This window comes from Pteropus vampyrus, unplaced genomic scaffold, assembly GCF_000151845.1.
Source record: "Pteropus vampyrus isolate Shadow unplaced genomic scaffold, Pvam_2.0 Scaffold1, whole genome shotgun sequence".
Classification (NCBI taxonomy): Eukaryota; Metazoa; Chordata; class Mammalia; order Chiroptera; family Pteropodidae; genus Pteropus; species Pteropus vampyrus.
Window position 1 is genome coordinate 16,177,021 of NW_011888782.1, and position 22,478 is coordinate 16,199,498.

Genomic DNA, 22,478 nt, shown 5'->3' on the forward strand with positions numbered 1-22,478 from the left:
TCTCTGGATGGGTGAATTCCTAACAGTGAATTTCCATTTGAGGATAAAGAGGAAATCAGTCTGGTGGTGCGTTACACACAAGGGGGATGGAGACACAGGTGGGAGGCATCATCCTGCCCTTCGTCTTTAGAAAAACCTCTTCCAAACCGAGGCGAAACTGCCCTCAAGGCTCCAGAAGTCAGCAAGCCCCGGGCTAAGCTGATCTGAAGGCGCTGGCCAGATCGCACCCCTTCAGCTCTTTACAGAAGCCCACAAAAGTGCGCTCACACATTAAGTCACCTGTAATTATGCCTTTTCAACTTTTTTTTTCCAAAGTTGCATTAAAAAAATACCTGCCCCTAATAGGAATAAAAGACTATACTAAAACTAGACCTACAGATGGGATCACAAAGGAAAGCTTCTTTTTTTTTTTTCATTAGCCTAAAAGCTGAGAGAAGTTGAAAAATGCCAAATAATCAATCCTTCCATGTTGAGGTTAGTCTTCGGGCTGGGAGAGACTCATTTTAAATCCCACAACCTGATTTATCGATAAACATAAAGCCAAGCATTAAGATTTTCAATTTGATAAATTTAGAATAATTTCATACCCGATCTCAACCCGAGGAACCAAAATATTCTGAAGGCACATTTACTCTGAAGTAACTCGGGGAATTGGTCTGCAGGCACTGACAGCAACCACATTCCTCAGCACCGAGCAATCATGTAACTGCTCTTGCTAGAACTAATTGCCTTTCCCCGCAGACTCAATTAAGAGGCTGTGCCATTTACTGGGCACTAGTTCTGGTGTTTTAGGGGGAGGTAGGTGGCAAGAACAACTGAATGGGCCTCAGCTCCCCAGAAGTGTGGGGGTGGTGAGTTAGAGGAGCCTTTGCTTCTTCATGGACATAGCTGATGGGGGAGACTGAACACTGTCTCAATTAGGGGCTTTCAGTGTCAGAGCTGAGGAACTGGAGGGTGGGGGCAGGGAGTGAAGACAGGCAGTCTCTGAACTGCAAACTAAGTGATTTCAAGGCATAAGAAAGCACTTCATAATGGCATTTTATTATAGGCAAATATGCCACAGCCTAAGGCAATAATTTAAAGATAAGCTCATGTATTTATGTACAAAATTTCAAGGGGATCCATCTAAAATCTAAATTTTAAAATGAGAGGCTGGGAAAAAAAAAAAACATTACTTCAAACACAATCGACAAATTCATGGAATGTGCTAGATCCACGCAGGGAGTAAGGAAGGAACAGAGAAACGTTCTGCCTCCCACACCTGGCCGTCCAAAGGAGCTCTGAACGCAGAGACCAAAATCTTTTGAAGTGTGGGGATTCTTACAAGTATTTTGTGTGGAAAAATAAGATCGATGTGTGCTATAGAGTGTACATTTAATTAATAAGAAAGAAACGGGGAGCAGCGTTTGAAAAGACTCAGGCAAACCTAAGGCCTCCCCAGAATGAGCCAGAGGCCCTTCCCCCCAGGTGTGCCCACAGCAGAAACATGCTGGCTGGCCGGCCAGGAAGGGCTACATCCAGGCAGGGGCCTTCCAGAGTCTCTCTCCTCAATTTTCTTCCTGGTGTCAACACTTCTACTCTGAGGAGTTCTAAGGAATTTTCAAGCAAGTAGAAAAAGTGCGAGCAGCAAATTCTAATTCTGCTTCAGGAATGGCTGCAGCTAAGGCCCCGGGGGAGAGTGAGTTGGATGGTTTCCCACCCACTGCATTAAGAGCTTTGTCTGTATCCCCCAGCGAGCCCAGGGTTGTACAGTGAATAAAAGGCCCCGGGCCCTACTCACGGTGTGTCGGGAACAGGGGAGCTAAGACCCTGGGACATCAGAGGCCTATGCTATGCAGACACAGACACTCAACAACTGCCAATAACTGAAAATGTCAGCTCACCTCAGGGGACCCCACCACTCTCAAGTGAAGTTCCCGAAGAGATGGACGGAGGCCATGGATTCTGCTGGCCTCGTGGATGGAAGGTGTGGCTTAAGTGGAAGGCTAACAGCGTGGATGAGGGCACAGAGAATCGAGGGGAGGGATGAGCAAATGGGCTGGGAGGAGACAGCTAGCATTAAAACACAGTCACACTGGCAATATCCTACACACACGCCTCCTCACCAGAGCCCACCCCTGACGGTGGAAGGCTGCGGGCAGGGCTCGGGGGATTAGTACTGCTTGGTGAGAGAAGCAAGCATCACAGAGGCTAGAAAGAGACTTGAGGTTCTCTGACTGAGAAATTCCCTAAATCACGAGAAACAGATTTACAAATTTTTACCTTTCTCAAAAATTTCCAGATATTCGTCTAATGTCAAGAATCCCTGCTTAGGGGCGGATGAATGTTGTCAGGTGTGACACATGTGCCCTTGGGCAAGCTGCTTCCCTCCCGCTACTCTTCTGTAAAGTGAGGGGCAGCTGGACTCATCAGAGGTCTGCTAAACATCTTGAAGCAACTAAAACCCTCTGGAAATGAAGTCTACAGGGATGTTTACCGACAGGTAAACATAAACGGTAAGGGCAGAGATGCTCCAGCTGGGAGGCAGCAGAAGCCCCATTGCCCACCCCCTCGCCATCTCATGGCCTGAGCCCTGGGATTCTCCACAGCACTACGGGAAGTCCTGGGGGGCTTGTGAGACAGAAAAACTCTCTTTCAGCTACAACAGTCCATGGTCCTGGTGTCCTTGGTGACAACTCCTCCTTAAGAAGAAAAACCACTCTGACACTACTGTCCCTTTTAGAATAGCAGTCAAAGCTAGACGAACTAATCTTTTAGTATTGAGATTTTCCTGATTGGAAAATGACTGCAATGTCACACTCGCACAAAAGAGCATGTAGGGAGAAAATGATATTCGTTATTGGTGTGGTTTAAGAGGAACATGTTCATCCTTCCTTAGACACATACAACCCACCCCCATCTGAATCATGGAACTCGGTGGCCCAGGGTCATCCTGGTGACAGATGAGCCCTGGCCACCTTCACAAATTGATGAATTGTACTTTGGTGAATTTATTGACCCTGAGAGAAAGTTTCGATCAGTGTAGCGTCTGCTGCCTGAACACTGAGTCTGTGTGCGTGGAAGACCCTGTGAAGGCTCGACACTGATGCTGGGCATCTCTGTGCGTTTCTGGAGTTGCTGTCTTATCTACACATGGAGGATAAGCATCTCCGAGGGTGAACCTACAGCTCAGAGACAGAACGAGAAGTGGAAGAAGAGTAGGTTTTTCCCTAAACAGTACAACGGTACCTAAATGACAAATAAGAAAGAGTCGTTTTTACTTAAGTGTCTCCAATTCCCATCCTCCCATTCTCTCTCGGACCTACCATGGTCCCCCCATTCACGGTCTCACTTTCCACGGTTTCAGTTACCCACGGTCAACTGTGGTCTGAAAATATTTAATAAAAAATTTCAGAAATAAACAATTCACGAGTTTTAAATTATAGGCCGTTCTGAGCAGCATGATGAAGCCTCACACTGTCCTGCTCAGTCCCACCCAGGACATGAGTCATCCCTTTGTCCAGTGTACCCACACTGTATCCCCTACCCACTCATTCGCCATTTAGCAGCCATCTCAGTTATCAGGTTAACCCAAAGCACGAGAGCAGTTTAACCTTGTTGTAGGTATATATGTATTAGGAAAAAATAAAACAAAACAGTATATATAGGGTTTGGTACTATCAGCGGTTTCAGGTATCCACCAGGGGTCTTGGAATATGCCCCTCATGTATTTTGATCAGATTTTCATGAGCACCATTCCACTGACAGCTCTTGTCAAAGTCACCAATGACCTTCACAGTCCAAAACCCAATGTTCATTTCTCAGTTCTCCTCTACCAAGAGCCGATCAGCGTCATTTGACTCAGTGGATCTCTCCCTCTCCTCCCTGAAATCTTTTCTTCACTTAGCTTGCGGGAAACCCATTCTCCCATCCCATCTACTCCTCCGGCCCCTCCCCCTCAGTCTCCTGACTGGTGCTCCTCCTCCTTTGGACCCCTTAATGCTGGAGGGCTGTGGGGATCCGTGCTCACCCAGCAATTTCGTCGGTCTCCAGGCCTTAAATTACAAGTTTTTACCTCAGCCGGGACCTCCCCTCAGAACTCCAGCCCGTATATATAACTGTCCACTCAAGCACTCTGCTTGAATGTCTACTCCATAATACAACCTATCTGAGCCCCTATACTCATGCCCTAAACCAGTTCTCCTGCCCTCAGCCTTTTGTCTTCCCCATCTCAGTTCATGGCTATTCCATCCTTCAAGCAGCTCAGCTCAAAAGCCCTGGCATCATCTTTCTCTCATACCCCACAACCAACCCACAGGAAGATCCTCTTGGCTCCCTCTACCTCAGACTACATTCAGACTCTTAGCACGTTTTACCACTTCCACCATTTCCACGCTTGTCTACGTGACCATCATCTCTTGCCTGGATTATCATCATGATCTCCTGACTGGTCTCCTTGCCTCCAGCTTTATCCCTCTTAAGGTCTATTTTCAATAAGAAACTGGAACAATCTTCCTAAATGATAAGTCAGATCATGATATTCTTCTTCTCAAAACTCTCAATGGCTTCACAGATCATTCAGTATAAAAGCCAACACCCCTAGCAATGGCCCCCAAGGCCTTATGTGATCTGGCCACAGTCACCTCTCCAACTCCGTCTTTACCAATCCCTGCCTCGTTCACCCTGTTCCAGCCACATGAGCATCCTGCCTTCCATCAACATGCCAGGGCCTGTGCCTTGTTCTTTCTGCGGTGCACATGCTACCCCTGGTCACCAAAAGAGGCTTGTCTTTTACCACCCACTCTGGGTCTGTGCTCCAATGTCACCTTTTCAGTGAGTCCTCCCCGGCTGCTATCCCATCCCATCCTAATGCCCCACTGCCCTCTCCCCACCACTCCCGGGTTTCTTCCCTGCTTTTCCTTTCCTCCATTGCACTTACCTTCCAACACAACAAACATAATTCTACTTCCCTCGTAGAATAGAAGCTTCGCGAGGACAGCGATTTTTTTGATCTGTTTTGTTCATACAAGTATCCATAGCTCTTAAGACAATGTCTGGCATCTAGTAAGTGCTCAATAAAAATGTGCTAAGTGAATGAGAGGTGTTCTTAACTCCTGGGGTTTTAGAAGGGCTTCCAAGGAGCCATGCACTTCCTAAAACGGAAAGCCACACTTTGCGTGGGACTTTTCTTCTGAGAACTGAATCTATAACCTTAGAGTCTCAAAGGGATTTCTGACTCAAAAGAAGTTAAAAGACTAATACCGAAGCTTGAATTTAAGGATTATTATAGGTTTCTTCAAATAATAAATCAACTTCATTCACAGCTATTGGCTAAAATAGAAGCATGTAATCCATAAGTGGTGTGATTACACTGTGTTCTTGCTTCAGAATCCATAGCACTAAGTCTAGAGATTTGCCTTGGGAATTTTAAGAGCAGACTTTATATAGGCAGCACTATTATCCTCATTGTTTGTGAGCCAGAAAACCAGTGAGAATGAATAAAAATGCGTTGCACGGATTTGGAGCCAACTCTAATATTCATGCAAAGCCGAAAATAATGCAGGTGTAAAGGAGCTCACACACATGCACAGCATGTGAAGATCCAGGTGGGCAGCAGGTTAGGCAAATAGCTGCATCCCATCTGGTCCATCACCTTGGCGCCACAGGGAAATCACCAAGACCTGGCCTTAAAATAACAAAACCCATCCCTCCTTCCTACCCACCCGCCCACCCCTGATTCCAAAACAAAACAAAAACAAAGAACTCCACACACAAAATCATCAGTCACCTATCAGGTTCAGAAACATCACTGTGTAAGCGTCAAACTCCATCAAACATATATGGCTTACCTTCTCCTATCATAGAGACCCCCACGGACATGCCCATGAACTTGCTTTTGGTCCATACGTGAGTGTTGACACACAGTCTCTTCTCCTTGCACTCACAGTAGAAGCAAGAGATAGGTGGGTGATGGGACACTTGCTCAGCCACAAACCTTAGTTTGTAGCTTTCTGAAGGGTGATCGTGATTATGGCTGTGAGGAGAGTGGGGAGCAGTCCTCTTTGGCTTGACACTGTCCTTGGGAACTTCCCAGGAGCAGTGAAACGTCTCGCCAATGATGGGGTTGTAGGGCTTCTTGGCCAAGGCCCCTTTGCGGCCCTCATGGAAAGCTGTGAGATAATACTCCACGAAGCAAATGACTCTCTCCTCTGGTGTGGCTCCCGCAGTGATGGCCAGCAGCAGGTCTGGGTGTGCCATAAAGTCTGCATACATCTCCAGCAAAGATCGCTTCTCCAGAATAAACGTGGGAAGCACCACCTGCATTTGGAAAAAGACAAAGTCAGACAGGAATCCCTGTGATTACATGAAAAAGCCAAAAAGGGAAAAATAGGAAGGCTACAACTGCCATCAAGCAAATGCACGATGGCTTATGCTGGGAACAATTTCTTTTCATTTGTACACAAATGACAAATCGGGGGAAACGATATCGAAGAGATCGGAAGTAGCTGCAGCGGTGTCGTCAGTGCCAACTCAGCTGCGTGAACAAGACTGTTCTGAGCAATTTTCTTCTCTGCTCATCTGGGCTAAAACAACAGCCCCTCTCTCTCTCCATTGCCGTCACTCCCCTAACACTCAGCCCTCTTTTGCTCCCCCATCCTTTAGAGATGTCACGGAAACAGGCTGGAAGGGCTTCTTCATATTCTTCCTAACATCAGGCACAAGAGGGATGCTCGGTGTGTTCCCACAAACACGGATCCTGGCAATTGTTGGTGCCATGGCAAAGGGGGTCCAGGTAGACCAGAACTCACCCCCTAACAAGAGGGTCTTTTTGGAGATCTCTGTTAGAAGAGTGGCATATGAACCCCAACACGGTCAAGGCAGGGTAGGAGTGTGGAAAGGGCCCCTGGCCCAGGTCTCCAGAAGGCCAGGCCAGCTAGTAGGCAAATGTCCACAGAACTGCCACAGAAAAGCGAGACCATTTGTGGAGGCTGCTCCACAAGACTGGGCCAGAATAAACGAACAGAAATTACAAAGAAGGAGGCTGGCACTTAATAGAGAATCTTCTGGTAAATGGACTGGCATAGGGGCCACCCCTAGGAAAGACTCATTGATCCAAAGTGGATCCAGGTGGTCTTCCAAGTGCCATACAACAACTCCAAATAACTAACCTAGTGACTAGTTAATTTAAAGCAAATGATAGACATTCTGAAACTGGGCTGGAAAGCAGGTAGCTCATTACTATTACTGATAAGAGAAGGAGAGACAGCCTCTTTCTCACTGCTCTAGAGTGATTTCAAAATGACTTGGTTAATGGATATTAATATTCCACCCACTTAGCTGCATAACACAGCTCACTTTGACCTGGAGCATCTCACATCGAGTGAGGGGAGAGGAGGCACGCCAGTTAGAGCAAGCCAACCCAGGTCATGAAGCTGGTTTACACTCCCCACTTACAGGGCCACGTCTGCCCTTCCTTCGCACAACTCCCTAACTCCCACGAAAGCATTTGCACGGGGGCACATCACTGACTGTGAATATCACGGCTTACAGAGCCATAACCCCGCCTCCACTTCAGCCTACTAAGACCCTTCCTTTTGCGAAGAGTGTAGACACTATGGAAGACAGACATCCTGACGGAAAGAGACAGACAGGCAGGTGTGAGATCAGCACAGCACAACGATGTCAGAGGAAAGCAGAGGAAGCCCAGCCCACTGCAGAAGTGAGGTTGGGAACTTTAAGGCTTTTCTGTCTCTCATTTAAAAGCTGTGGCAGAAGAAATTGTACCCAAGTTAAGTAAAAAAGCAGCCAAATGTAAAACTGAACAGGTGACACAATCCAAATATCATCCAAACTCCCCCAGTGTTAACATATCTCTCTTGGTGATAGAATCGAGTGATTTCTACATTTTTAAAAGTATTTTTCTGCTTTGCTTTTATAGAATTAGAAGAAGAAACTATTTAAAACACAACTATGCAAATTAATGGAGATTCCCTAATTTTCTTTCTCCTATGACTCGACAAAATTGAGAAGTTGGCCGCCCAAGGATCTGAGTTGATTAGGAAAAGCACATCCTGGCTCAGAATGGCCTTCAGATGCCACTGTTACTACTTCCTACATCTTCCTGTGGGACAGGTCATCATTCAGCAGCCATCGCTGGGCTCCCCAGGGTCCATTCTCCCAATAAAGCTCATAGGGGCCGGGTTGCTGTGTTCTCCCCATGGATCCCTACCATGCAGGTGGCCAATGGCAGAGTCAAGAAGAGAGGTAAAGTAACTCCCAAACACTCACCATCGCTCCCTCTCCCGCCCCCACAGTCACTCAAGGCCTCCCTAGAAACTCCCCCAGGGAGGCTGTGCAGGTTGGAAAGCCCCTCAGAGAGGCCAAATCAATTCAAAAGGAAAAGAGGCCACAAATGTTCTCATCGCCAGACCATCCCCAAACCACTGCACTTGCTGCCGTCTCCCTTCGCAGGGCTCAGTGGGCCCTCTGATCAGGAGGTGAGCCAGGAGAGGGAGCGGGCAGAATTACACTGAGGGCAGTCAGCCCTGACACAGAACGCCAAAGGAAGATGATCCCGTGGCCTCGATGCACATCCTTGCCCCACCCTGAGGCAATGGGACTTCTCTGTCAATCACTCCACCTCTGGACAACAAGAATTCTCATGTTTATACCCAAGACTGAAATTACAAGGCAAGAATTGGCTACAATATTTACTTACTATATACTTTTGAAAGGCGTAAGAATTTAAAGCATTTTCCCTTAGACCAGCATTTCTGAACTCAGAGGTTGAAGGATTAAAACAAAATAATTTTTAAAAAGAACTCTACTCAGAACCCCAAATCACTGAACATCAGAACCAAAAGGGACTTTCAAGTTGGAATTCAACGCCTGCTCTCACAGGTGAGGGGACAGAGACTGGGGAGGTGGGGAAGGAGGGCACCACGCCTAGGCACAGAGCAGGCAGGGAACCTCAGGGCTCCCCACTGCCAGCCCCAAGTTCCTCCATTACCCCTGAGGCACCGTGATGATCTGCTCCTGGCTAAAGAGAACATTTTCTTTCCCTCAGAGGCCTAGGGAGACAAGAGTTCACTGGACCTAAGAACTGGAGAGGCTGGGACACCACATCTACTGTCACTGATGAATAAATAAGTGGGGGCAGGAGGCAGCACAGGGAAAAAGGATATGACATGAGTACCACTTTCTACTCCAGTCTACTCCTTCTGCAATGACAAGGCAATGCACCCGTCCAAAACCTACCACTAACATTACAGACAGGAGGGGGACCTTTGGCAATTATGAAAGGACTCGCACGGGGCCCTATCTGGAAAAGTATGGCTGTCGTTCCCAACTGGTCTTCCATCTTCCTGTCATGCCCATCTTTACTTCTTCTCTACACCGCAGCCGGATTCATCTTTCTCAAAACCTCTATAAGGGATAAATAAAGTTCAAGTTTCACATTATCCCTCACTTTCTGCCCCCAGTCCTCACCCCCAAACCTTCAGTCCTATTACCCTTTTCTGCCCTCTCTTCTGCCTTAAATGATAAGCAGCCATTCGGCTCGAGGGTAACCTCTATGAAGCTTGTTCTGACAGCTCCTGTCCCAAGACTAAACCAATAACTCCCTCCCCTTCACATCTTCACTGTATCCACACATACCTCCATCACAGCAGCCACAGTGCTATTTTGCTCTTTCTTATTAAAGCTATAAAGAGCATTATTGAAATGATTTGGGAAACTTTTACTATGGGCTATATACGAAACAGTATTGCATCAATGTTACATTTCCCAAGTATCATGAATGTGCCGTGGGGCAGAACATCCTTGTTGTTAGGTGATCCTCACTGACGGATGTAGGGGAGAACTGTCACACCTGCAACATACTCTGAAGTGGTTCATCAAAAAAAAAAAATACACATATATATGCATGTGTATATTTGGGGTTTCAGAGGGAGAGAAGGAAAGAGAGAGAAATAGAGGCAGAGGAGAAGGAGAGACTGGGAAAGAGGAAAGAAGAAATGCGAAGTGGCAAAATGTTAACAATTGGCCAATAACAGTGATATATGGAAGTTCACTGCACTCTTCTTTGCAATTCTGCTGGAGATTAGAAAGTGCAGAATAAAAAGCTGAAGGAAAAAGAAAAAAGGCTCTACCAGAGATGCAGCACCTGAGAACTTCTCAATTTGCAAAGACAACCCTCCTGAAATTTGACTCAAAGAATATGGTCTCACAGCCAATGCCAAGTCCAACCCACTAGATATGTATTCTGCGATTGACAATGATTCTGTGGGTTTGTCGGAGCTGGGAAAAGCAGACTACCTGGAAGAGATGGGTTAGGAGTGGAATGACTATTTCTCCTTTCATCTTGTTGATAGGTTTGGATGGTGCTTTGTGCAGGACACGCCAGATCGATGCCTTTGAAAACCAGCCCCATGAACATGTGGGGCAAGATATCACATTATTCATAAAGCGGACCTCTATATCTCATACAATCTCCCTTTTTATATATATATATATATTTTTTTTTGGCGTCTTTGCAAATAAGTCACTTAATCATCAGTTCCTTGGGTGGTGGACACTGGAGATACAGAGCCAAGAAGCTGAGTACTAATCGGGCTGTCTGCTTCCAACGGAGAAGTGAGTGATGGGCCAGCTGTGCAGACTGATGGCAACCAAATGGCTAGAGTCACTGCCGCAGATTTATGGAGGCATCGACAAGGGCTGTCTTTTTCCCATTAACATAATTAAGACAATGAACTACTTTGGGGAAAGGGGAAAAAAAAAAAAAAAAAGAAGATCTGCACTCTAGACTCAGAGAACAATTAATTACATTTAAAGCTACATCAATCTACAAGTAAATAACTCATCTTCAGGTTGGGCTCCTAGGACTTTGAAATAAACAATTGCCCAGGCCCCCAGAAAAGGGATAGATAGTCCCTTCTCCCCAAGAAGGAACACAGTGGGCCTCTTCAAAGGAGGGCCCAGGGCAAGTGCAATATTCTCCAAAGAAATATCAGGTAATTTAATAACCTTGAGAACCATCTACATAATCCCCTATCAGACCGACAAACCCACTAAGTGCAAAAAAGCAAGCCAAGAGAGGCCAAGATCGCCCACCGAGACTGATCTATGTAATCCTTTAAGGCAGCAGTCTCTAGCCTTTTGGCAACAGGGACTGGTGCTCCTATGAAAATATAATGCCTAGTGATCTGAGGCGGAGCTGAGGCAGTGATGCTAGCGCTGGGAAATGGCCCCAAATACAGATGAAGCTTCGCTCTCTGGCTCTCCCGTCCGTCGCTCACTTCCTGCTGTGCAGCCCGGATCCTAACAGCCCACAGACTGATATTGTCTGGCCTGGAGGTTGGGGACCTGTGCTTTAAGGAAACCAGGAAAAATACACTAAAATCCAACCTCATAAAATAAAAGGCAGATAACTCACACTGTCAAGGGTTTCTCAGCCAACAGGTGGCTCCCCTAGGTTTCCTTAAAGCGCCAGTTCCCTTCACGCCCATATCATGGTGCTTACACCCTCGCAAGAGGCATTCATCAGAATTTTTTGTGAGATGGAAAGAGTCTGAAATAAAATTTTACTTTTTCCAAGAAGATATTGACGACCAAAAGAGAGAGCAATGCCTGCTGAAATCAACCCTCATGTTCCCTCAGAGCCCCAGACCTCGGCTTGCAGAAGAAAGTCAAGCCGTGAGCTGAGGTTCCCCTCTTGGCAGCTCCAGCTGTGTGTCGCTAGGCAGGTTCATCTCTCCAAGACTCAACTCCTCTGCTGTAAAATGGAGAAAATAAGGGGACCAACCTCCTAGGGTTTTTCGTGAGTATTAAATGACAGTGTAAAATTAGCCTACCCAAACCACACAGTAGATGCTCACTCCCTGCCGGTGGCTGTCGATGCCTCCGTAATCAGGGGTCAGCATCCTCATCTGGAGACCAGGGGGTATATGGACAGCAGAGATCAGACACAGACTCATCACGTAAGTTTCAGTGGCAAAGCTGAAGACTACAAGCAAGTCTCCTAATGACCACAGCAGCCCTGGGCCCACCTCTGATGCTTCTATAAATAATCAGTTATTTGAGAAAAAGGAGAAATAATCGTGTAAAACAAGAGAAGTGTTGTAAGAATGTGTGAAATGTTTCAAACATAAATTGTTTATAGCAGGGGTCCCCAATCCCCAAACTGCAGACTGGTACTGGTCCGTGGCCTGTTAGCAACCAGGCTGCACAGCAGGAGGTGAGCAGCGGGCCAGTGAGCGAAGCTCCATCTATATTCGCAGCTGCTCTCAAGTGCTAGCATCGCCACCTCAACTCCACTCCAGGTAACTTATGAGCAGGTATGTCTGTTCCATTTTACAGATGAGAAAACTAAAGCTCAGAAAGGTTTTATAATTTAGAGATAGCTAAATAAGGAAAGAGTTGGAATGCGAACCAATTCTGCGTGGTCAGGGCCTATACTGGACACCCACTGCCCTCGGGGGAGCGGGGTGTCAAAAAGTCACTGGAATGTTTTTCTGGAAGAGCAGGATTCGTGAGCTCCTGCCAAGTGCACGGGGAGCATGGAGATGACACACACGTATACAGACAAGCTGAGGGGAGCAAAGCCACCACTGTGTCTTCTATTAAAAGACAAATGCTTCGGGATAGGTAGCAGGCTTTGCTTGACAGCATATTAAAAACAAGATTTCTAGAGAAGAGCTGAAGGCATCAGGAAAGTAGGGAAACCCCTGAAGATCCGTAGCTCTGTCTGGGGTGGGGGCGGGGGTCTTTCCAGGGTAATTCCTGGACCTTCTGACTCTTTTCACAAAAATTTCCCCTTATAAGAAGGAGCTTAAGCAAAGTTAATCTTTACATATTGTGATTGACCCTGGAACTCTTACCTAATAAAATAATTCAATCAAAGAAGAAAAGGTATATATCATTATAATATCAAGAAGCCAAAGATAAACAGCCTCATAACTCAACAATTTGGTAGAATGTTACGCACTCACTGATGTGTACACAGATAATGATACTGTTCTTTTCCTGAAACCTGGGAGTGAGTACAGGGATGCCAGCTGTGGTGTGATTCTCTCTACAAGGGTCAATGAACAACAGTCACGGACCAAATCTCCACCTGGTTTTACAAATAGTTCTACTGGAATGATTTAAACAAGTCTTTAAAATTCACAGAAAATTAACAATTATCTCAGCAAGCTTCTCTCTCGAAGCACGAAGCTGGGCTAACATATCCCTGATTGATGGGGTACACGTCATATAACTTCAGGGTCAGGTACCCCATCACCTGAGGAGAGCCCAGTCCACTCTGCTTTACACTAGTTTTGACCACAATCTGCACCCCTTCACTCCCACCAACTCTATGGAATCTGCTGTGCCTTCTGGAAGGGCTCGAAATTCCTTCTTCTAGAAGACCTCCCATCTGAATCTGTAAAACTGCAGTTTATGCTCAATCCCCTGAGAAATCCATACTGGTTACAAATAGGCACACCCTGGACCTGTCACCCATAACTACCGCCGCCATAACCTCAATTTCAAGCATCCCACTCTTCACCCACCGCCCCTGATCACCTAGCTCACTCCGTCTCAGCCCTAGCCCCACCGAGACCTACTGCCTGTGGACCTTGCACCACCCCCATGAGGCCTCCACACCCACCTTACACCTACTCCCTTTGATCTGTTCCCAGCAGCCCTGCCACTCTCTCCCTCAGGGGCACTAACCAATCAAACCTCAACTCCAATTTAATCCCTCCTCATATTCTCCATGCCTCAACCTGGCAGCTCAATTTTCCTGGAGAAAGAAAGACACATGCCGACTGTTTTCACTTTAAATCTGTGACCTAGAAACCTTCAGTGTCCCCGCTGGTATGTGACAATCCTCCTACCTTCTTCCTCTCCCTGAGACAAACATTTCCTGCCATCTCCTCCTTCCTCGAATCTCTTACAACTCTTTCCTCTTTAGCAATCTCTGGTGATCATCTTCCTTCTTTTTTCACTGAGAAAATCGAAGCAGTCCACAGAGAACATGCACATGGCGATCACAATAGCAAACCCTTACACGGTGCTTAATCTACACCAGGCACTGCTCCGAATCCTTGACACACACTGCTGTGTGCACATCCAGAGCAACCCCACGGGGAAATTCACAGATAAGGAAACAGAGGCACTCAGAGGTTAGGTAACTAGGCTAGGATGCCACCCAGGCGGTCTGGCTCAGGGCCATGTGCTTAACCATTGGGCTCTCCTGCCGACTGCCTGGTGTCTGCACCCCTCTGCTTAAAGTATCGACTGTCCTAAGGGCAACCCCTATGCCCATGCACTGGATCCCCTGCCCTCTCACTACCCGGCTCCTGCATTCATCTCTCTCCTTTCTCCTAACCATTCCCCTCAGCATTCAAACATCTGAAAAAGCCAAACTCTCAACTCCAGATGTTCCTCCAGCTTCCACCCAATTTTCTGCTCCCTTTTAATACCAAAGCTCCTCACAACAGCTGTTTTTACTCCGTCACCACTTTTCTTCCCCTTCTCCCTTGAACCCAATCGGACCCTGACAAAGACTGATGCTCTACTCATAGGTCCGATCCTTCTCGGCTCATCGGCAGCAATCCACACAGCTGATAACTCCTTTCTCCTCAAAACACTCCCTTCATGTGGCTTCCATGACAGGATGCCCCTCTGCTTTCTGTCCTACCCACCTGGCTGGCTTCTCAGTCTCCTCTGCTGAAGCCTTCTCATCCCCCGACTTCTAAGCACTGACGTATCCCAGGACTCAGTCCTTGGACTTCTTTCCCCTTTATCTCTACTTACCCCCTGGAGGAACCCATTGCACCTCCTGGCTCTGAACACCAGCTACACACTGTTTACTCTCAAACTTATACCTGAACCTCACCCACGAGACCTAGTCTTCTACATCCAGCTGCCTACGTGCCCTCTTTGGATGACTGATGAATGGATACCTCCAACCTAACAGATCCAAGATTAAATCCATGATGTTCCCCAACATTGCCAACCTGCTCTTCCCAGGGTCTTTCCTTTCTCAGTAAAAGAAAGTGTAGTCTGTTCCACTGGTGGCCCCCAGTGGACCGCAGCTCCCGGAATCCATGCCCGGGCACAGTCCCCTTCTCTTCAATCTGGGCTGGACCTGTGACTTGATTTATTGATAGAGTAGAAGCAGCACTTAGGCCCATTTGGGGCCTAAGCCTTAAGAAGGTTTATCAGCTTCAACTTTTGCTCTCTTGGGAGCTTTGAACCGCTGTGTAAGATGTCTGGCTACCTAGCTGGAGAGATCACATGGGAAGAACACATGGACACAGAAAAGTGCTACAACTTTACGGAGAGAGAGAGGCCTAGCTGTGCCAGCTGAGCCTAGCCTACAACTAACCCGCCACGCGATAAGAGGCATACGAGTGACCAATGGCGAGACCAACAGAACTGTCCAGCTGATTTCACCCCCTTATTACATAACAATAAATAATGGTTATTTTTTTAAGCCACTACATCTGAGGTGGTTATTTCCTCAGCAATGATCTTTTTTAAAATGGCAATCCTAATTATTATTATTCTAGTTACTCAGATCAAAACTTAGTTATTCTTTATTCCTCTTTTTCTCTCATTCTCCACATCCCATCTATATGCAAACAGGATATCCGAATCCCGTTGGCCTTATCTTCTAAGTATACCCAGACTTTGCCACTGTCATCATCTCTCGCTCCCTTCCCTGCGTCTACCCTCACCCTGATGCCCACACCCCACTCGACCCTGCCCCAGTCTACTTTCCACACAAGATTCAAAATAATCTCTTAAAAATATAAGGCTATGCACTCCTATGTTAAAACTCTCCAGTGACAACCCATATCAGTTAAAATAGCATCCCAAATCCTTATAATGTCCCAGCAGGCCCTACGATCCAGTCCCTGCTCTCTCGCCAACTTAATTCCCTTCCAACCCACCCAGTTCACTCTGCTTCAGCCACACAGGACACCTTGCTCATCCTCAAAATGCCAAACAAGGTCCCTCTTGGCCTTCTTCACTCACTGTCCCCTCTAGCTAGAACATTTTTCCACTAGATATTCACAAGGCTGACTCCTTCATCTTAATCTGGTCTCTACTCCAATGTCATCTGGGAGAATCCTAGCCTGACCAGTTTACCTAAGAGGGCACACCCCACCTCCCACTCCATTACCTCTAACCTTTCTTGCCATGTTCTATTTCTCTTCATTGTATTTCTCATCTCCACATTCTTTCCTTTCTCTCACTTGTTTATTGTCTCTCTCTTCTTCCATTACCACCCAAGTGCCATGAAGGTATGGATTCTCAATGTTTTGTTCACTGCTGTACTCACAGTGTCTAGAACAATACCTGGCATGTATAGTGCTCAATAAATATATGCCAGATGAGTGAACGTATGCATTCCTAATTGTCATTTTTCATATCCCTGAAAAACTGGTAAAAAAAAAGGTCATTAACTATCAAGGACAACATTGTATTCCGTGGGCCCCTCTCCCTGGAGCCCAGGATTTAGCACAGCAGTTACCCCAGCATCTCCCAAACACATCCTGTTTCTCATCTGCTTGAAACCCTCCAAAGGCTTCCCGTGCCCCTCAGGATCAAGTCTGCTCTCCTTACATGGCCCACAAGCCTCTGAAGGATCGGACCTCTCTACTCACTGCATGTTCAGCTGTGCCACTCAGCAGTACGTGCCCCACTCCACCCACCATGCTTTCCTCCACGCGGTTCCCTCTGCCAGGAATGCCCTTCCTCCCGCCAACACCCACTCATCCTTCAGACTGGACCTAAATGCCCTTCTTCAATGAGCCCTTTTGTGGCCCTCCATTTTTCTGTGGTTCCTCCTTTCTCTCTTCTATTCCTTTCTAGGCTACCCACAATTTGTGGAAATGCAGCAAGTTATCCAGTAGGGGTTTTCACCAGCAATTTGGGTTATGGAACCACAGCTGAGGAAAGAGAGCAGACAAGGGGGCTTCTAGAGGCAGGACCAGCTACACACTTTGTGGGGCCCAGTGAAAAATGAAAATGCAAGTCTCTTTGTTCAAAATTATCAAGAGTTTCAAGACAGAGACAACAAAATACTAAGCCAAGCATGGGACACTTCTGAGCATGGAGTACTGTGTGAGCCTTCTGATCATAAGCCCATGAAACTTCCCTGTCTAGTCAGCACAGTTAATTAACTAAGGCCAAGTGCCCCATCAGGCTGGAGACCTGTGAATGCATAGATCCTGGCCACCTGTCAAAGGTGGGCAGCACACTTATTTTACACAGACACCAGAACCTCACCCTTGAATCAAAGAATGTTCTATCTCTAAGGTGCCTGCTCAGACTCTCCATTCAGGTTAAGTTCTTCAATTGCCAGTTTAGCACAAGCGCACCTTAATGACATGGGCAAAGCCAAGAAGAGAAAAAGAGACAATCAGGAAAGACAGAATTTCATCACTCTTTTTATCATGCGGAGCAACAAAAGCCCAGAAACCAAACGGGACAATAAAAGGCTTACCTTTTCCTCTCACAAATATTTCAGCTTGTTAAATGTCCCCCTGGGTTTTGAATAGCAACACGTCCCCAGTAAATAAATTAATAAACTATATACTAGAGAAGTTTTTCATATATCGAATAAATCCAACATTTGCTCTTTTAGGAAGAGACTGTGACCCCAGAAATGCAAAACAATCATGTTCTAATAAAATAATAATAGGAAATGCACAGTTCTTGTGATTTCCTTATTTTAAAACGAGAGAGTCATAACGTGATGTCTGAGACACTCAACCTGCCATAATATTGTCCCTTCAGTATTTTATTGTTTCTCCACATCTGACCTGAACAATTCCAGTTCCTCTGACAGTCTATCATTCATGGTTCCACATCATTGTTTTACAAATATTTTTTTAATACGATCCACAATGAGAATTCGTTTTACATTGTGACCCAGTACACAGGTATCAACAGAACTAAAATAAGTACAGTACACTGTTATTTTCTGTTATAATTCCTTTTTTAGAAATGATATCTGACACACTAAATTGGTTTTACAACCTACGAAAGGGGTCATGACCCATGACCCACAGTGTGGAAATGTGATTTTAAATCCTACTAGTTAGTGCACATCATTGCCCATATTCTATCCTTCAGATCTTAAGTCAAGCTCCATCTGAATTGTTTACACAATCCACAAGAATAAAAAATAAATGGCTTTTAAAAAGGCAAGCATTTAAAATGGTGCCTCTAGTAAAAAAGATACGAGAATTATACAACCCAAAGACTAAATGAAGGGAAGGCAGCAGAGAGACTGTCAGTCTTCACAGCTTGGCATGCAGAGCTGGGAAGGCCCAAGCAGCGGGCAGGGGATGGCCCAGTTAGGGAACTTTCTAGGTCAGGCCTCCTCAGCATGGTCCCACCATTTTGTTTAAAGCTGTGCAGTCTCCCAGTATACCGGACACACTCATATTCGAACACATAAAAATATTCCAAAGAAAAGGCTTTCCTGCATCCTTGAGGCTTCCTGTCTCCTGTAAATGGTGAGTTACCATGTTGTCATCTTCCTCTTCGAAGAATCTCTCACACCTGCCCACCCTTCCCTCTCTTTTCTGGCATCCAGCCCAGTCTGGGGGGTGAACCTGGGGCATCTAGGCCCTTCACTGCAGCCAAACGAGCCAGCAATCCTCAATGCAGTGTCCACAGGCTGCGCCTTCAGTGGCTTTGACCATTTCAAAGATGTCTATATTTTTCTGGCTGACCTTCAAAATCTAGAACTTCCATTTTACAGCACAGTCTCCTCATGGGTGATGTGTCTCTCCCCAGCAGCTGCTCCTCTGCCACAGAACACCGCTCACCACACCACACCAAGTGGCCCACCACACCACGTGGCCCGCCACACCATGCCACACGGCCCACCACACCACACCGCATGTCAAAAGGATAAGAATGTTGATGCACCTACTATGAGTTCTGCACTGGGCTCAGTCTCTACTCATAACCGCCGATTCTCATATTGCAATTCCAGGGAGGCATCAGGAATGGAAATAGAACCCAGGTGGGCCCGAGGGCAGTGTCCAGGACACTCCATTACCCCATGATGCCCTCGATGACACCGTACCACCTTTCAGCTACATACAAAATTGCTTTTCCTCTTTGCCTCCAGTAGGAAGCCGCTGACTCAAAGTGAGGGAGAGTCTATATGAGCCCATCGCCTTGCCATTAGTGGCTGATGCAGGATGAGGTCCCTCAGGGAGAATCCGGACTGAGCACAGAACCAAGACGAGTTGCATGTTTACCAACCCACAGGTTTGTTCCTTTACACATGGACAACGAGCTCTGGATCACCAACAAGGCTGCCTTTGGGAACTAGCTGTGAAAGCTGACGGACAGTCGCGGGTCATGGTTAGGTGAGCAGCGGCCTTACTCCTGGCTCCACCTTTTTCCTTCCTCCTGCTTTCTCTCTGTGGCCAGTGCCTTATCTATCTCTATAGGTCTTCTTTAACCTTCTCTAGGACACAGCAGGAAACAAAAAAACCCTCCCCTGAATTTTCCTTATCAACTCATATGCTTTTTCTGATGCTCTCTCTGCCCTTGTAGAGTCATAGCTCCTGCAGGGGATCAAATGCAAGGCTCACGCTCTGAGGACGAGCATTTATGTAAAAATAGCCTATCAAATTATACCTGGAATAGCCAGATTCGACTGCAATTATACTTTCCCACTCTACTTTCTCAAACTCGCCAAAAGGAAAAGGATGTGAGCAGGGAAGGCTCACAGGTGGAGACACATCCAAACAACTGGCCGCAGACCCGGTGGCACATGCCAACCTACCTTGGTCAAATCCATTCCAAGTTTGAGCTGTGAAATGAGATGAAGAATCACACTGCGCTGATCCTCCATGACGCCCAATTCTGTCTCTTCCTTGTCTTCGGTGTCGCTTTTTTCATCTTCGGACAAAACCAAGTCAGGGCCTGAGTTTGGCTAAAACAAGATCATTAATAAAAATCACCAGTTGGTCCAGCAGAAATGAGCAGCACAGCATACGAACCCACGTGCTGAGCACTTACAGAGCGAGCCCAATCCCACCCCAGGAAGTTCCCGTCACCAGTCCTACTGGCCGTGGGGTTAAGGATGACTCTTTTGGGGATGCAGGCCACCTTTAGCTACTACTCATGCCCTCTCATCTGCTCCTATTAATGAATCTTCTGGCTGGAGGATTTTCCCTGCCAGGAAAGTTTCCTGTCCTTTAAGAAACTAACTATAACATAAAGGTATGAGCCTCCTTAATCTTGACTATTCCCAAACGACAGTCTCCTATTAACTTGTACAACCCAGGACATTTTATATCTAATATAAATTTTTCTGTTTTTAAGTAAAAGTCAGATACCCCTGAGACTGACTGAAATTGCCTTCTTTGTGGGAAAATTTACTCTGAGACTATTTCTACTCACATCAATTAATATCACTATAGCAAGTGCAAAAAAAAATGGCTCAGAGTTGGCATTCATTTAGGGAGGAAGATGAAAATGAAAACATAAGGAAAAACTCTGAAACTTTATATAATGCTGAGATTCATGCTGGCCCACAGACCCTGCTTTCCTCAGAGCAAGTTTATTAATTCAATTGTTTGGTTCCAATTTTTCCAATGACATAGAAAACAGGCAAGTTAATAAACAAAATGTGCGAACGGAATGACTGAGCACAGAATTTTCCAATACCCAAAACTCAAGAACTCTGGCCAGGGTGTAAAGCTGTCCTCGGATTTCTGTTGAAAAAAGTCACTCATTCCTCCATTCCACATTTATCTATGTTCTCATGGTACTTGTTTATATGTAAGCAAAAACACTCTGCACAACACATTTTACAATCGTTTCTAATTATCAGTGACAGATGTGACATAATGAACTTAATATACAGCGATGCAAGAGCTCAAAGATATTAAATATAAAAGGATACAGACTTGCCCACATGTTCATGCAAAAAATAATGATTTGTAAACCTCGTTAGACAGAATCATTTTATCTAAAGGCACTTCCAATATGCAAAGGTTATTTTAGTGATCGAGGTGGTTGCACTTGTCTGGCTTAACATACACGTGCCAGCCATTCCCTACCAGCATGTCAGAGAGGGAATACAGTGCTGCTCCCCTCCCCACGGTAGGCATTTTTAAAGTTTCCATTGAAATAGACATCTTCCATAGAGAGTCACCCCAATTCTGGATAGACAATGGTGGTTCATCAGTGCTGCCCACAGGACTTTCCCTCAGCCAAGAGCTGAGTTTCCTTCATCGCATGCCTGGTTCTCTGGCCTCATTGCAATGTGTGTTAGCTGACATCATAGGCAAGTTGCTTTGCTAGAATATACTAAAATAACTGAGGACACCTGATTCTATCCCGTTCCAGAGAAGACTAACCAGTGAGAAGCCTGGGATGGCGGGTGGGGGTCTGGGCTGCCCTGATTCCATGCCGGGAAGTCAGAGAACTCAGACACAATCTCTTCCAGTGGCAAAGGTGCTGCTGTTGCTACTTCTTTGTGGAGACCTGGTAGGCAATAATTTGTATCAGATTTCTTTTCAACCCAGGGCAGCTGGGGTAGAGGGCAATGCCTGGGCATCTTGCTTTGGGAGAAAAAGGACACTCAAAAACAAATCAAGCTATCACTATGTACCCAAGGGGGTGGGAGTGGTGCGCAAAGTCCTTAAACATCTCAACCAGAAAGGTAGCTACATTTTGAGTGCAATTATTCCTGCTTGAAATTAATTGTTCTCACAATTAATTGTACTGATTGAAAACTAAACAAATCAATAGCTCAAGCGAGGCAGCCATAAGCTTTATGAAGCAAAGGATGATTCTTTCTTCTGAAAATCTGATTTCCCATTTGCCCACAAGCCAGTGCACAGGGAAATCACCATCTTTCCCATTCATTGCCACACTCAGTGCAACATGTTTACAGACCACATGGGACCACCACCTCCTCCTGCTGTCTGTCTTACTTGAAAATTGAACCCAGCTTGTCTGTCCCAGATCCCAGTAGCCAGGAAGCCTTCGGTAGGATCCTGCCACATGATACTAAGAACACACATTAATGTGCACATAAACTTCTCCAGCTGGTCCCACTTCAATCAACATCACATTTCCTCTCTGTCTGATGACGACTCTCAGAGACACTGGTTCCAGCAGAGAGAATGAAAGCTGGTACACAGTCCCCAGAAGCTGATTCACTCCAGGTGACCTGTGGCCAGAGCTCCTGGGGGCCCTGAAGTCCTGCCAAGAGAAGACAGACCATAGGGAGCCTAATACACACCTGCCTCATTGGCTCACAGCCTTACCTAACTCTGCCTTAAGCTTAAACAAAGGTCCAGCAATATTTCTGTCTCCCACAACTTCTGAGAACTTGCCCTTTTTCTCACAGTATGATCTGCAAAAAATTATCTTCTCTACTAACCTCAAGTAAATCATCATGGTCAAAAAACAAAAGCTGATTTCATTTATCACATTGTTAGTAAACATCTTAGAGG

The 22,478-nt window shown here is 46.1% G+C and overlaps 1 protein-coding gene across 1 annotated transcript in view; it reads right to left on the reverse strand.

Annotated features, from left to right (window-relative positions):
- Positions 1-22,478, reverse strand: part of OSBPL10 (oxysterol binding protein like 10) — a 252,541-nt gene that overhangs the window by 14,026 nt on the left and 216,037 nt on the right. The window contains exons 8-9 of the mRNA XM_011361186.2: positions 19,793-19,942; positions 5,829-6,297 (exon numbers count right to left, since the gene is read on the reverse strand). Coding sequence (XP_011359488.2) covers positions 5,829-6,297; positions 19,793-19,942 — 619 coding nt within the window. The remainder of the gene's footprint in view (positions 1-5,828; positions 6,298-19,792; positions 19,943-22,478) is intronic.